Here is a 17,620-nt window from a genome sequence, read left to right on the forward strand (position 1 = left end):
CAAAATATCTCATGAACCACTGGCTGGATTTGAATGAGCGTGCCACTGGATGTGCATCTACAACCTTAGTACAATTCACGATGCTTACCACAGCTGAGTGGCATGAGCCAACAGAAAAATGGTGCAACTCTATCATTGTTACAGATATTGAGTTGAAATTTAGCATGGTAGTAGCTGAGCATCATCTGAAACACATACTTTGAACATGACATCTTGCAATAGGCATCACAGTTATAACAATGTTATTTGTCACCATATTCTTCGTGTAAAACTCTCTGGTCTGAAAGGCAGCTGTATTCTCACAGTATCCTGTGATGCACATTCTGAAATATTTTAGCACCAGCTTTAGTCTTTGCGTGATGAAAGTGATTTAAGGAGCTCATATGCTCTTCGGTTTTTAACTAACTCGGGGGTCAAAAGCTGAATCTGGGGCTCAGAGAGCTAAAAAGCCCCCCTGCACTGATTGTGCTGGTTAATCTGCAGTTTTATTCAGAAGGGTCTCCTGCTGTGAATGCATTTACAGGAGAGTGTTGCTGCATAGGAGGTGGTCCGTACATGATGTCCTGCTTATATCGCACATCTGCTCAGCATCAGCCCCAAGTCAATATTCGACTCAGTGAATCCACAGGCTTCCATGTGCCGGCAGCCAAAGTAACCAAGTTCTGATTATTTGATCAGGTTAACTGAGATGGATGCTGTTTCTTCTGGCATCCAGGCAGAATGAGAAGCTTTCACAGATGACTCGCTGTCCGATCACAGAAACAGATTGCTGGTGAGGACCGACTTCTAAACAGAACGGACAGGAAGCAGAAAAATAAATCGTAACAATGGTTCTCGTTTTGTTTTCTCACTCAGCTAGTATATCCAAATGTCAAATGTCTCGGTGTCACGTAGTTGCAGTGCCTCTTTACTCCTGTCAACAGATACTTTACACCTTGCTTTATTTTCCTGCAGCGTTCATTCATTTTTTTGTCATTCATTCAACCTTTATTTCTACGGTTAGTCTCATTGAGCCTCAAGGACTCATTTACAAGAGACATTTTTAACAAAGAATGATGACAACAGCAGACAATCATAAAATAAAGCATATAAAATGAAAAATAAATCGAAGAAAATGATGTTAAAAAAAACAAAACAACCACAGCTACACTGTAAAGTGAAGTAGAATACTAAAAACAGGAACATGTCTGCGTTGGTTTTTGTCATGAACTTAGCAGTTGTTTGAAGCCGCTTGCCCTTTTCCATTAGTACCGGTACAGCACGGTTCGACTCGGCTCGGCACGGTTCCAAGGCTTTTCCAGAAGCAATTATTCGTGGAACCGACCCCTTTTTCAAGACCCACTTCTCTGCGGTTCCAACCATACCGTGCTGGCCTTAAAACGTGACATCAGAACACTGTTGGTGACTGACTGGTCAGGGGGTGGAGTCACTGGTTGTTTGAGAAACTTTCACATTAACCCGAGCCACCATTTGCAATCACTCGAACTCAGAGGAGGGACTGGACCTATTTTTAAGATTTTAAAAACAATAATGACAACACTGTGGTCTAATGCTGAAGTGCGAGCGTTTTTTGTGCTTGGTGGCTGATGAGAAAATTCGGTCACTGCGGAGGATCCTCCATGCTGCCGACCTGCAGGAGCTTGCGAGGCTGGACCCCGAGCCTCGGCAGGCAGGGGCAGACCGGGACGTGTCTGGGACACACGGTGAAAACATATTTTAAAAACATTTTATGTATAAAATTTTTTTTTTTTTTTTTATCAGTGAAGATTTAAAAAACTAAATGAAATCCTGTTTTCACTTTAATTATTTTATTAAATAATCTGTTACAGTTAACTCAGCTGAAAAATCATAAAAAGACACAAAATTATTGGATCTCTCAGAAGTATTTCCCTCAAATACGTTTGAAGAAAAGCTGTGGCCTCTAGTTCAACTTTATTCTAACCCACAGGTTTAAAAATCACAAAACAAGAATTAAACTTTAAAGCAAAGCTAAAACAAAACAAAAAAAAAATGTATATCTGTAAACAAGAAACAAAACCACACATCTAAATTGAACAATAAAAGTAGACACAATGAGTGCAAATACATCAAATGCATGGCATGGAGGCTGCACAGAAGTCTGTTGGAGTCAGCCTCCCCACCATCACAGACATCTACACCTCCAGATGCAGGAAGAGGACCACATGCATCATGAAGGACCACACTCACCCAGCACACACTTTTTGCCCCACTCCCCTCAGGAAGGAGGTTAAGGAGCATTAAGTGTAGAACCACTAGACTAAGGAACAGCTTCTACCCTGAAGCTGTTAGACTCTTGAATCTCTAACCAGAATAATCACTGTGAAAAATCACATCATTTATTTCATGTTGCTGTGTTCATGCGTGCTCATCTGCTCACACAGACTCATGTTCGTGCTGCTGTTCAGCGTATTGTTTTTATGCTATTAGTGCTTAGTGTATTTTTAGTTGATGTTTTTCTTAGTTCGTATCTTAGATCTTATTACTGTTTTTCTTTTACATGTTATTGTTGGATGTAACTGGGACCCTGAGTACATAATCTCATTCTGTACATGTACCACATGAGGTGTGAACGACAATAAATAAACTCTCTGACAAATGATGAAGAAAACCTATAAAATTTTAAATATAGATGTTTTGTAGAATCTGGTTCATCAGAGATTTAATGGTGAACTAAAGTTCATTAAAAGTTCATTAACAGGATTTATATATATTTTTTATCATTTTAATAATTGTATTCTTTTTAATTTACCAGAAACTTAAAAATAAATTCTCACCCTGTACTGAAACCTGTTTCAGGGTCTTACCATCAGCATCACCGCCACCAGCTGGTCAAGGCGCGTGACGTCAATTTTTGAATTTTGAACCCACCCACTAGAACCATTACTGAAAGTATAATGGAAACACAACTCATACTGCGCCGAACCGTGCTGTACCGGTACTAAAGGCACTAATGGAAAGGGGCATTATATTCCTGAGGCTGTGGGCTTGAGTTCTTGTTATTTAATATTTTTCAACCTAAATTTAACCAGGCCAATCCCACTGAGATCACAGATCTCTTTTGCGAGGGAGGCCTGACATGCATGTTTTGATCTGTGGGAGGAAACCGGAGTACCCGGAGAAAACCCACGCAAGCACGAGAAGAACATGCAAACTCCACACAGAAAGACCCCAGGTCCAACCAGGAATTGAACTAAGGACCTTCTTGCTATGAGGCCACAGATCCGTCGTGCTGCCATCAGAAAAGGCGTCCAGAGTAAAATAACTGCCAGACCTCTCCTGTGAGTTGGTTCGCTGTGATGACCCCCCACTGAGGGGAGCAGCTAAAAGAAAAACATCTGTGTTTTGGTCGTACACAAAGGGAGATAAAAAGATCTTAACTCTGCAGAGCTGACATACCAACATACGTAGTCAACTCATCAAATGCAAAGAGATAAATAAAGTAATCACATCACCACATGTATTTGTTTAGGGATTACCATTTTCTGCTGGAATTTGTCCTTAGGCTCTGAAATCTTTTCACGACACTTGCAGAGGGAGAGCACAGGGGCTAAAACGATGACTTTCAGGTCGTCGTGCATGTTTTTAAAGATTTTTATAAAGGAGTTCCTGGATGTTTCGTTTCTTTCTCAAATACCAAGCTGGCACAGATGGGCTCCATTGAGTTGAGACAAAACAATAAAAAATAAATACACTTGTACTACTTTTGGACAGGAAATTAGTTTGTCATAGGTATCTTTGTTTTTGTACACAGACAAATCCCCTTTATCAATCAGGTTTGTTCCTTTGGGATGTTTTTCCAGGCTGGATTTGTGATTTATTCAGCCTTGGGGGGGGGGAGACGGACTGTTGTGGAGAACTTTTTCATTGTGGTCAAAATGGAAAGAACAGGAAAAACTACCTTCCATATTCAAAGTAACAGCAGCTTTGCCATGTGAAGCATAAAAACTACAAACAAATGTCCACCTTTTTCATTCCAGACTTTAAAACTACGACCATTTTATGAGGAGTAAAGAAAACAGATATTACAAAATATTTTTAAAAAGTGCTGCACATGCAACAATTCCTAAGAATTCCTTGAACATTTCTTGAGAAGCGCATGATATTAGACAAAAACACTTTACCACAACACTGTCGAACAGCACGATGATGATATCAGTTACAATGAAACCACATTTTTCTCACACTCTCTTTTTGTTCTATCTGTGTGTTTTAGCTTCTTCACCACCTTTATTTGAACTAAATAAGAGTATCAGTGGTTGTGAGAGTCCACTGGTTTGCATAAATCTGTTATTGGTTTGCAGAAACCTTCGCACTTGAATACAATCATCTATGGCTTAATGAAATTCATGCAATTCTTTGTTTGTAGAGATGCTGCAATGATATTTTAATGTAGTGCACAACTCCTCTGAAAACCACCATATTTTGCACATTTTTTGTACAAAGTTGTATGAAACACCAACAACACCAAGTTTTTTTCTAATACAACAGTAAAAGCTAATTTCCAAGTAACTAAACACTTTACAGATAACAACCAAAAGTTGTCCATTGTTTTTCTGCAGCAGAAATGTTTCCTCACTTCATAAATATCTTTGCCTGAAACTAATTCAGTGTTAGATTTTTTTTTTCCAATTCACACCCAACAGAAGATAAGAACAATGTTTGTAATTTCCTGCCTGTGAACATGAGCAGACACCAGCGGGGCCACAAAGGGTCATCTGGGCTGACCGGCACAAACTTTAAAAACTTTTGATTTAACAGGAGCTGTGTACCAGCATTTCAGTCTGCTCAGATGTTCAGGGCGTTCTTGGGTGATTGTGTGCATGTCTGCCAAAACCCAGTGACTTTAGTGGACCTCGTGATCATAGAGTAAAGGCTTGCACATACTCGGGCGGACCTCAGTCCGCGGAGGTCCGCGCGTACCGGATTAGACTCGAAGCGTACGCCTGCAGGGCACGTTCGTGCAAAGCTCAATTTTTACGACAGGATACGCGGTGTCGCGCAATAAACTGCCCAGCGAAGGATTGTTTTGTATGTGGCCAATGTATTAAATTCCCATTTTTCATCCCAGGTCTGGTTTAACAACCTTTTCGTTTTTATTTTTCCAAGAGGCAAGCATCTCTTTCTCGTCCTCCATTGACGCCATGACTGAAATTGTGAGAAATTAAGGAATTTGTCATGAGAGAATTAAAAACAGGTCCGGCGTGGCTTCGGGAGATTTCCTGGTGGGACGATTTGATGTGTGGGCTGCTGGGACTGTGCTCCCAGTTTTTTTTTAAATAACTTTTTATTAACAACATAAACACAGAACACCGCTGCCACTTGCTGCCAGCTCTCTCTCTTTTTTTTGACGACCTGTCAATTAATCCAGTAGGTGTGTCAGCAAATGACCAATTGGCAAACTCAATTTGTCCTGAAGGTAAACGCCCCTTGCCTGCAGAGCTGGCTGCAGGTCATCAGGGTGTATGTTCGAGTATGAAGTCTCAACCGTCTGCGGACAGTGCACGTAGTGTCTGCAGGCTCGCAGAACACCCGAATCTGTAGGAGCCTTAAGACCGGAACAGCCTCTGATGAAGTGGAAGCAAACCAAAGTGTCAAGCTAAAACTGTTCCATTGGTCTTGGAGCTTACTGAATTTGATCAATGGAAAAATATAAATATCTGTATATTCATAGCCGACCTGCTGGATCAAGGACTTTCTTTGTTTTCATCCAGTTTCTGTTGAATCAGTGGTGAAAACAGACACTTGAACATTAAAACAGGTGCAGGAAATGAAAGTAGTCCATGTCAGAACTGAGGATTATTATTATGTACTGTACAAGTATTTGTCATTTTATGATTTCTTGTCCAAATTAACTCCTTCATGAATTTAACATTGACCAGATTAAGGTGAGACCTTAGAGACATTTAGAGTTTGTCCTATTTAACTTAGTTGAGCTCTAAAGGTTGTTCAGGCACAACAAAGTAGATCAAGGTACAATAGTATACAAAGGATATGGTGTATTTTACTTTACAGGCCTTACATTGGCCCCCTTTAACACTAGATTAAGGTCTCAATAAATGCTCTCCACAACCTATACGACCTAAAACATGGCTGGAAAACCTTTAGTTTAGTGAGAAGGCATTTACATTATTAGTGTTTAGCGTATAACTTTTAGCAAACTGTTTGGCGTTCATTTAACATATATCTTAGTGTATATCTTAGATCCTTATTTCTTTTTACTCTTCATTTTTTTGCTATTGTTGGGTATAATTGAGTACATAATTTTGTTCCACCTCATGTATCACATGTGATGTGAATGACAATAAAATTGACTTGAACTTGAACATAGGTAAAACTACATTCTCAGAACACACCAAACAGGTTTTCCTGCTATTTCTCCAGTCAGCAAAACACTCTCCTGCCTCCTCACCTTAATATATATAATATATAATTATACGTCAGCAGCCCATTCCCACAACAACGATCAACTAAAATCGCACCGAGCACTCCAGGTCCTGTCCTGGTACACCTATCTTGGACCACTTTAGGATGTAGCTACAAGATGATTACACCATGCTAGCACACTGCTGATAGCATGCTAGGGTTGCAATGCAAGCATGAGGTCAGCATTGGCAATCCTGCATCAAATTTGTAATGTTGAAGCCACAACAGTGAGTTTAGGCCTTGAATACATTGTAACCATGCTGCACCCAGGTTTTTGATGCACTGCCACCATAATAATAAGCCACCAATAAGGACGTTTTGACCATACTCAGATATTGTGGACCCCTAATGCTTTATCATAGTGGTCCACTATGTTTTAAATGTGTGCCTGAGACCTCAATAAGACCCTCCAAAGACTGTCCAGTTTTGTCTAAGAAATTTACATCGTAGTGGGGTGTCATCCAGTGTGAAGGAAGCCTAAAGTTGAATTTATATGTTTATGGGACTTGTGTAAATTGCAACATCAAGAGAGCTTCAAACATGCAGCACTTACTGCAGTTCTCTTAAATGATAAGTGTTGCTACTGAAAACACGTAGCAGGAATGACACAAAGAGTCGTGCACAGGAAGCATGTTTGTCATACAAAAACAGAACTAAAAATGTCGTCTTATCGAAGCAGTTTTTGACGTTTATCAAATATCTGCAGTGACGGACCTGTGTGGCATTCGTTCTATTTTATGGATGCTTGCTGAAGCAAACTCGCTCGCAGACTCTGCCTTGCTGCTCGTCTTGTCAACAAGTCACCGCTCTTGCGGTGAGCGAGTTACAACCACCACCCCACGACCGGTGCTGTGACATCAGTTTGGTCGAAAGACGTCGTTTAGTGAGCCTGAGAACGACAGGTATAAACCAGGTTTAAGTGTCAGAGAACTAGCAGCCGTGGTTATGTAATAGTGGATATAAACTGCTCCATTCATTAAGGCGAGCGCAGGCTGAATGGTTTCCATTATTCAGCCAGAAGCCAAGAAACACATCACCCCTGAAGCCTCCCAAACCCCTCCCTCCATCCCTGTCCTCATGGTGATCTGGACTCTGTCTTTTAACTCTCCTTTCAGTCACATTAGGTGTAGATGACTTGAACAGTGCGTCTCTCCTACTGTCTATCAGTGCCCCCCACTCAGCACTCCCACCCCGACGCCTTCTCATTTAATTTGCTATGCTTTTTTATCTCTGCTGTCTTCCCCTCAGAAAGAGCTTCCCCTCCTGTTTACAGCTCCAAGTAATAACTCCAAGTTAAAGCACTGCCCTATTTACAGCAGCAGAGATGTTGCCTTACAAACAGCTACAATGTCTCGTCTCACACAAACACTACCATGGAGATGGCGACATGTTCGAAAGCCTCCGCCGTCTCTCTTCTAATCAGCTCCATATGGACAGAGCAGTTTGTTACAAGCCCGGGCTAAATCTCTCCATGCCTCCACTGTCTTTGTGTTTGTGTATTTGTACTCTTACATGTGGTAAAATACACTGTACGCCTAATCTTCCGCAAAACCCATAATCTTGGCAGTCAAAATGATTTTCTGTTCTTTCCAAATCGTCCCTTAAGCCTTTAAACAACTCAGCTCGCCCACTGGGTCAACCGCAGAGATTGTAAAGGGTGCATTTGAGCACATTTTAGTGCCCGCACTTTAACACACATGGGAGACTCATTTGCCTGAACCCAAGGAGACATTTATTTCAGTCTGCTTGGGTGTTGAATATGGAACACCAAAATGCTCCAAATTAAATAAATAATTAAAACATTGTGAACTAAATAAGCCGTTATGAAGAACACAATTATGAAATAAAAGAATATAAATGAAACATTTTCATAATAATGAGCTTAGATACTTGTTTCATAATGCTTTATTTATTTATTTAATTTGAAGCATTTTGGTTTTCCATAGTTGAAAGCCATTTCCACCAAATGTGAATTTCTTTCTTCACTCAGGTGTACAAAACAAACGTACAACTGATGCGACGTTCACGTGAAAAGGTGTCATTAAAGCGACAGGAAGTACCTCAGAGTCATCCTGGGTTTGGTATTGGTTATTTTTAAAAGGATGTTAAAAATTAAAAAAAAATCTCCCACTCATGTCAGCTGTTTAAAAAGTCTACTACTTGCAGCTACCGGTACGTGCGGTAGTTAAATTTTGCATAAACGTTGCATGTAAATTTAGCTCAGATTAACAAAATGATTTCACAAAACAATCTACTGCTTTGCAAAATTGTGTTTGGATGATTTTTGGTGGCACAAACTGGCTGTTGGCACACAAGAAAAAAATGGAATAAAATCTAACATTGATGAAATTATGCCCTTTGGATTTAAACATGAGAAAATAATCTAACAATCTCTGGATTTCAACAATATGGCAAAAAAAAAAAAAAGGGTTGTAAGCTCCATCCATGTAGATAACACCAAAAAAAGGTTAAATCGCCATCTGGACCAGTTTCTTTAAGTAATAAACGTTTTGTCTTTCATCTGGAAGACTTCATCAGTCTGCGGCCTGCCAACCAGATCTGTCCCATTAGTAGCCTTCGTTGCTGTTTGAAGCCAACCTCCTGTTGGAATCTCAGAAGTAGGTGTTTTTGGGGGTCAAGATGGGGTAGAGGTAGGGCAGCCGACCCGGGACCAGAAAGCTGCGGCTCGACTCCCAGCCATGCCCACATGTCGTGGTTAGGCCTGTCACAATAACAAATTTTGCTGGGCGATTAATTGTCTCAGAAATTATTGCGATAAATGAATATAGTTTGAAATTTAACAATAATTGTCAAATTTCAGAAGAAAGGTTGATTTGTTTGGTGTGTAGTACTTTTTTTTTTTACCACCTGATGGTAGTATAAGACTGTTTGGACCAAAGGATAGTTGGGCAGCGTGTCTCTTTGTTAAGAAAAATTGGAGGGAGGTCCCTTGACATGACATGGGCTGACATGGCAGAGCTCTTTGGTGGTTTGAGCTCTTTAGCATAGCGTTGGTCACACAAAGCTTTTAATAAAAAAAAAAAAAGTAAACAAGTTCTCAGCTTTACACGAAGGCACACGTTTCAACCGTGAATTTTGGAGCTTCGACAAGACGGAGGTCCCCCCCCCCCGATATTGGCCTGTTAGCTTAGCTCGTAGCTTAGCTTCTCAGCTTAGCTGCTTTTAAGGATCCAAAAACGTGATTTTGAATCGTTAAAACAGATTTTAAAGAGAAAGGGAGGAGTCAGTGAAGAGCACCGTTGAGCTTCTTGTCATCCAGTGTCTTCAGTAGAAAGAGAGACACGAAGAAACGATAAAGCCGATAAATGAAAATGAAGTTGATAATTTTCATTCATCATGCGATTAATATATTGTTTATCACGACAGGCTTAGCCATGGTGTCTCTGAGCAAGACACCTAATCCCCAATTGCTCCCTGGCAACTACATAGCAGCCCACTGCTCCACCTGGGTGTATCTCACATGTGATGGGTTAAATGCAAAGAACTAATTTTGCCATGTGGGAACATACAATGACAATCTCAGACTTCCCGTCCCTTCCCTTAATACATGCAAACAGGGCAAAATGTTGGCATTTATCAACCTAAATTTTATGGGATTAAAGATATATTTAAGCTGCAGACGAGGTTTACAAAAAACAATTAGTGGAGAATCTCTAATACCTGCTTCAAATATAGTAACTTTGAACTTCCTGCTCGACTCCCAAGTGCACATACTCTTCTGGTGCCTTATTCCACCAGCTTCCAATCATCTAAACTGCTTTAAATTAATACTCTAACCAAGTAATATCCTAATTCAACAATTATTAATTAACAGTTAATCATGTCAGACTGTGAGCAGCACACCTAGGCTGCAGAGAAGCAGATGTTTGAGCTCCTTGTAGACTCTGACAAGACATTTGCCACCAACCAACTCAATTAAAGCTCTGCAGCCTCCCACGGTGAGAGCAACCACAGCTCCAAGTGACAGCCCAATGTCCTCCCACGTACTCACCCTACAGCCACAACAAATCTCTCACCAACTTTTTCTTCTTAGAAAGTAATCTCCCTCTGAATCAAACTAGTAGATAAATCAGGGATTCAAAAGCCTTTTTATCTTGGGTTTCACACCTTATCTGCAAATGCAACGTAAACATTCTGACATATGTGCACATAGTTCACTATAAAGATGTGTCTAATCACAGTGAAAGCCTGTCCATTTGTGATTCTAATGTGACAACATGAACATGTCCTTTTAAGAAAAACAGTCCCGCTGCTGTCGGATACGACTTGTTATTTCAGCTCCATCGGATGTTCACCTCAAAGAAAGCAAAAGAATTGAAGGAAAGGCCTCGCTCATTTACGTTTTCCCACGGTCAAAAAGAGAAGAAAAAAAATTGCTGACTGATTTCAACTGTGATGCTTGAACAGGAAATGTGGACAGCACACCAAGAACAAGCAGTTTTTATTGAAGTTTGCATCAACAAACAAGGCAGTTTGCACACAAATGGAAAACTTTATTGAACTCGGTGTTGGAAATTCTTTCAAACTTGACTTGTCCTGATTAATTCCATCAACCGCTTGAACACAACCTCGTGTTCACGTTAAAAAAAGAGAAAATACACAAGAGCCAACTGTTCAAACCCATGGCTTACATGTCAGTTTTTCAGCATCCGAACTTATTTTTATAAAAGTTTGTATTTATTTTATTTTTCCACTTCTTTATCCAGCTAAAAATAGTTACCTGAAGCCTGTTGCTGATTTTATGTGTTTGGGGGCCTGGCCCCGTCTGCGCTGTGGCATGCAAACTGAGCAGAGAAGCGCCAGCTCGGATTAGTGAAGGCAGTAAACATGCACTAATGAATCCCACGCTGCAGCAGAGTACAACAGCTCACAGTAGCTCTGTTAATACTTGTATTAATTGTAGCCGAGGAATACGTTGAGGTTGTGTAGACTAGTTGCACTCTCATGCTCCACCAAGAATATTCTGCTGATAATGTCCCCCAAGGCTCCCGTCACACCCCTACGTTTTTAAAAAGTAAGGATTAAGAACACAGCGTGCTCCCCATTATAGAACTACATGGGTCGACAAGGATTCAGAGCCTGAGCAAAACTTGTGTGGCAAAATGTTTGCATGGTGGAGCATGGTGGCAGTGTTCCCATGATGTGGGCTTTCTCGTTCAGAAAATGAAGCAGTTCTGGCCTCGTGCCTCGACTAGCAGAACTACAATCAGGTCATAAAAACAACAGAGAACAGATGCGATACCCGTCATGCTAGTGTGGCATCCTGATGAAGTCCAAGAGAGTCGTCCCAAAGAAGACGTATAAAACATGGGAGGTGCAGGAGACATGTCTGAGAAAAATGTGTTTGGTGAGCACTGAGTGTAGCAGCACTACGACTGCAGACACAAAGGAGGTTTTAATTTGCAACAATCCAGTCCAGTTCTAAAAGGTCACGTAGGTTGTGTAAAATGTATAGATCTAACATAAACAACTTGGCTTTTATTTAAAAAAATAACAATTGCACACCTTCATATAATAAATTCAGCCTCTACAATTTTAGATTTATTTTTTAGTGTGCTTCGTGTAGTCTCTCTATCTGATTCATTCCCCAATCTTTTTTCTAGTGAAAGCAATGTCGTCTGAATAATAATGCCCTAAATTTAGTATTTTATGGGGTCACCACTAAACATATGCTCATGAGACCAAAGTAACAACCTTTAAAATACTGGTTGGTGAATTAGATGTATACAAACCACATGTATCCAGTTAAAGACTATGAGATCCATTGGCACTTGGAGAGATCTGTTATAAAAAGGAGACTTGGCCAAAGTAGCAGCCATCAAAGAATCTAATGTAATGAGCAATAAAACAGTGACAGCTATTTAAAAGCAGGAACCTCACAAGAAAACAGCAATGTTCCTCCCTCACTTCATTCTTTACGGTGCACTTGAAATCCCTGACAAACGTTTTGCAGTTGAAGAATTTCCAGAGATTATTTCAGGACCATGGTGGATCATGGACCTTGATAGGAAAAGCCGTCTCCAAAAGCTGTCAAAGCTCAGGGAACATTCAGTAGCAACCACTTCAAGGTGCACAGCTGGTAACTGCTAGATGTATGAAGTATTGTACTTTACCGTGTGATGCTTTATAAGTAAACATGTACTAGTTGTTGTCTGGGGATGGTTAGTGATGGCCAAACAACTAAAGCTTAAAAAGTACAGTGGTGAGAAGCGATTTTATACTCAGCGGCTCTAATCAACTACAAAGTTCAGCTCACATTCCCAGAAAAATGTCTGTATCATTGGTTCTGTTTGCAGTCCAAGGTGTAACATTAGTACACTGCTTAATTCTTTACACTCAAAATAGACAGAGCGACTACCGTATTTAAATGTTGCACATGTAGTGCGCTGTTCTGAGATCTTCCTCGCTTTTGATGTGAGCTGGTGTGAGTGTTTGGCAGACATATTTAGCACGAAGCGCTTGTGTTGAGATCCAGGCATATCAAAGTGCACACGTCAACGGTCAAGTGATGTGTGAGAGTCAGCGAGAGTGTGAGCGAGCTCTGGTTTAGCATTTACGGTTAAGTTGTGTTAATAATTGACTCTACATGGACAGGAGGCCTGTGGTGCTCTCTGACTTCCTGTCACATGATTCAGTGACCGCTACCTCTTTAAAAGGGACTCTAAGAGGCTGTTGCGCACCTTGTTCCAGTTTGACCATTTATCATTGAAGGTTATTGCAAAACTACAATGACTGGATCAGCATCACTTCCATCAATATTTAGAATGAAACGTGAAGGCGGTTTTATTTTATCGTTTTGGGTTTGTTTGGTTTTTTTTTTTTACAAAAAAAGTGGAAGTTCATATGAGCTAGGCTAATCTCTCCCTGTAACCGACAGGCTCTTATCAGCCTGTAGCTGTTTGTTTACGCTACACTTCCTCCACAGCCTTCAGCACACAAGACGCTTTTGAATTATCAGCTCAGAAACATTCTGCACATGTGTCACGATGCTATCACGAAGCAGCCGGCACAAAGCTGCAGCCGCAGTGTGAGATGGGTTCCACGTGGCTGCACGGGTCAAATTTTATCCTGTTTCACCATCAAATAACACATTCGGTAGTCATAACCAGATTGAAGAGATGGGGTCTGTGCAGAAAAGTTCCACAGATTAAAAGCCAGTGCATACTTCATATGTGGCTTTCAGCTGTTTGAATCCTCCTTGTTCATATTTTGTTGCTTTGTGATAAAACAAACTCACCCAGACACGTCTGGACTGCAAGTAGTCCAGTTTGCACCTGAGAGTCGAGTTCGTATGCACACAAAATGGGATTTACTGTATTGTCTTGCTGAAATAAGCAAGACAATGCACTTTATACTTATAATTTAATTCACTGTAAGACAACGTTTTAGTATTTATCATGTTAATTTAATTTGCTTTAAGTGCAATAAGTTAATCATTGTTTTTCATTTACTATATCGTGCTTTTTTTTTTTACATTTTATACAATTTGACAACACTTGCGTACTGAACAGTACTTTGTACTAGCATGACTTTTTTTTTGTCCAGTTTATTCATTCTATCCACATTTCAGAGTTTTATTTTGTTGTTGTTTTTTGTTTGTTGTTCACAGATTTTGCTCACGAGTTCAGAACTACAGATCCTGCCAGTCAGGCACTTTATCATTTTCCAGCAGCTACAGGCTTCATATGGTTTCATAGATGGTGAGACACTTCAGAGTTCCACAGAGAGACAGACAGATGAAAGGTGCATGCATTTCAGCCATTACTTTGACATTATGGTGCAGGAGCATAAACTCACAAGTGAAGGTGGCGTGCATGAGAAGCTCTTAGGAAAAGACATTAGCTCCTTTATTGTGAATTTAAAAACAGATTCTGGTTCATCCCCTAGGTTTATCTGTAGAAGCCCAGGAGCACCTTAGATTGGTGTGATTTGACTCATCCATCCATCCATCTATCCATTCATCCAACCATCTATCCATTCAGGCAGGCAGACAGGAAACCAGAGAACAGCCTTACCGTGATTGTCTTCATCCATCCTGTAGGAGCGACCTGGCAGTCCAGATGAAGATGTAGAACCTCGCAGGAAATGTGTTTACCTCCTTTATTTCCAACAGAACCCTCTCGCCATCCACGGAAACATACAGGCTGAGCCCGTGCTGCGTTCACGGACAGACGGGGAAAGTGAAGCGCCGCGCAGCCGCCCGATCACGAACTAAACGAATCTGAGAGGGACTGAAACGCAGCTCCTGAGCTGTAGACGTGATGTTTCCGAGAGGAGACGTGAGACAGCTCCTGCTCCATCTTTTCATCCGCTCCGCCTGCCTTCAACCAGAGCCGCGTCATCAAGCCCCGCCCACTGCACGCGACGCCACAACACACTGATGCGCGCGCACGCAAACGCAACGTGAAATATATATTAATGCATTTTTTTAACCACAATATGATTTATTACCCATATTTTCACTGTCTAAATACTTTTTTCACCAGTTTGCACCATGTTTTTACTGGTGTCGTTTGTGACATGATTTGGTGAAAAAATAAAAACATTAAACTCCATTTTCCACCATGACTTTGTTGCCAATTTGTTCGGTTTATCTCACAAGTAAACCAATCGATTTAACGTTTCCAGTTATAAATAAAACCAGCGAGATTAGTTGAGCGGTGAACATGCTAGCTATCGTTAGCGACGCTAGCTAACAAAGTAGTTTTCTGCATTTATTGCTTTCACACACCAAAGACTGTGTGCAATGACAAACAAAGCTTCTGCTTCCATTGAACATAAATTAAGCCACAATATCCAGTTTACGGATGCGGCCTTGTCATAATTTTAAAGCCAGAAATGTAAAGAGGCGGCTAACCGAAAAGTTAGCTACTCTAACCCATGTTCTGCTAACTAAAAAAAAAAATCTATGCTATAATGCTAAACCTCTAAATACATAAAATATATATAAATATATATAAAATAGCAGAACACTAAACCTCTCAGACGTCTTGTCACGTGTTAGTGCCTAACGGACACTTTGAGGCACGCCCACCGGAACAAGCTTTTAAATTTTTTAAGCTGATTTAAAGTTGGCAAAACCTAATTTAACGGATGCTAATTCTGCTAACAGTTTCCAAAGTTAGTGAAAACTCTAATCCACTGAAGAAAAACAATTGTTCTATAATTTGAATTTAGTAGATTAGCAGAATTGTGCCCACGGCTGAATAATTACTACAACTACTAATTACTAAATGTAAAAATGAGTAACATACAGCAACGAAGTAATAACCACGGAAAAAGAAATCCACTGGAGTAGCTTACCACAATGAGGACATGTGCCGCCATCTTGCTAGGTGCTAAGTGCTGGCCTTGGTTAATTGCCTGTGAATAGCAAGTGGCCATCAGGGCGCTAACGATCGGTAGTTAGGCTGATGGTCCTCCTTTTGCAATGTGAACAACTACTTTTGGCTGTCACCAGCAAACTGGCTGATCCACTATGAATAGATGCAATTAAAAAGACTGAGTTTATTTGCAGATCTTCAGACTGACGAAGTCTATTGGATAAAAGTGAAACATTTCAACAAGAAGAATCCGTCCAGAGGACCTGACTTAATCTTGTTAGACTTAGCCACCTGGATTATTGGAGAAGGGGGTCTTGGATTATTGAGCATGCATCAAGACAAGTCCTTGGTTAATGCCCTCCTTGCAGCAGACCCTAGATTTATGAAGAGAGAAAAAAAACTAAATTCAACCAAGAAGTCAATTTTTTTTCCAACAAATGTTATAATTATCACAATGTTAACTTCAAAGAATGTGCCATTATGTTTATTTATTTTTCAGTGGAAGTCCTAGTCTAGTACACTGTATTTATGGTACCAGGAGCCACGTTCTCTACACTAGTCTGCTATAGTTACTGTACTGAGGGTAGGCATATACCAGCTAACTGAAAAGGCAATTATACAGTATTAGCATTAGTATTTTTCCTAAATAATAGTCATTATTCTACCAACCTTTGCCATTTTATGAATAAAATATGTTTGGTAAATAGTAGTGAATTACTGAATCTATTAGACAAAAACTCATTTATCCAAAACTTACCAAATAGTATAATATTCTATTATGACAAATCATGCAGCACTTAGCAATATGGAAGCCACAGATAATCACTATATCAGTGGCCATTTCATACACTCCCATTTTAATAGCAAAAACTAGATGTATCAACAAAAGTCACAATCTGGGAAAATTATCTGAGGTGGATTTTTTTTTTTATATCAATAAATGTTTACATGAACGTGCATTTATTTTTTAGCCAGCCAATCAACCATTTATTTAGCTGTCCAATCAGGAAGGGCTTGTATAGTTTCACCTTTAACATCAATGTTTTGCTCCTGTGTTATAATAGTCTGTGGCAGCAACATGATTCCTAATAGAGACTGCAAAATATTCTGTGTGCAGCTAATTTAACTACAGATTTAAACCACCTGAAGTGAAAATAAAACATTTATTTTTGCAGCTATCAAAACTTTTTATATGTAAAGAAGCCATGTTGGCTTTTCAGCTTGGCGTTGGTTGGGATATCTGATTTAATGGAGCTTTTCAGTTTATTTTTCTAAAACAAGAACTCCATAGGCTGAAAGTCTCGTTGTGTTCAGTGGCAAAATCGGTCAAGATTTTGTACAAACGTGGACCCAGAAAACCACTTTAAAGAATGTAATTTTAAAGAGAATTAATCTTGTGCCTGACAGCTCACGCTAACATAGCTCACGCCACATCACATATGTATAATTTATGATTTAAACGCCATCTGTGATCCTAAATGCCTCTTTGGGATTAAAAACAAAAAGCTTACCTTGAGCTTTGAAATTTAAACTCTCAATTTGAAAAAATTTACATATTTTTAAAAATCAACAAGAAGACAGATTTTCTTGTTAGGACTTAAACAACAATTATTTGAGCATTATTCGTTGATCTTTCCTCGTTGCAGTGAACTTAAGCTGCTGAACGGAGCTCACAGAAGCAATGCTAAAAAATAAGTACTTAACAATTTCACCACAATCTTTAACTTTTGATAGCCGTACAATTTTGTTTTAAATTCCTTTTCAATTATTCTCCTATTGCTTAATGATAATCTTTATATATATATATATATATATATATATATATATATATA

The 17,620-nt window shown here is 39.8% G+C and overlaps 1 protein-coding gene across 1 annotated transcript in view; it reads right to left on the reverse strand.

The window, feature by feature from the left end:
* The window catches only part of LOC119423915 (cytohesin-3), a 51,647-nt gene extending 36,859 nt beyond the window's left edge, over positions 1 to 14,788 (reverse strand). The window contains exon 1 of the mRNA XM_037691343.1: positions 14,481 to 14,788. Within this exon, the coding sequence (XP_037547271.1) occupies positions 14,481 to 14,499 (19 nt within the window). The 5' untranslated portion in view covers positions 14,500 to 14,788. The remainder of the gene's footprint in view (positions 1 to 14,480) is intronic.
* Positions 14,789 to 17,620: the final 2,832 nt, after the last annotated feature.

This window comes from Nematolebias whitei, chromosome 17 (assembly GCF_014905685.2).
Source record: "Nematolebias whitei isolate Nwh7 chromosome 17, NemWhi1, whole genome shotgun sequence".
Classification (NCBI taxonomy): domain Eukaryota; kingdom Metazoa; phylum Chordata; class Actinopteri; order Cyprinodontiformes; family Rivulidae; genus Nematolebias; species Nematolebias whitei.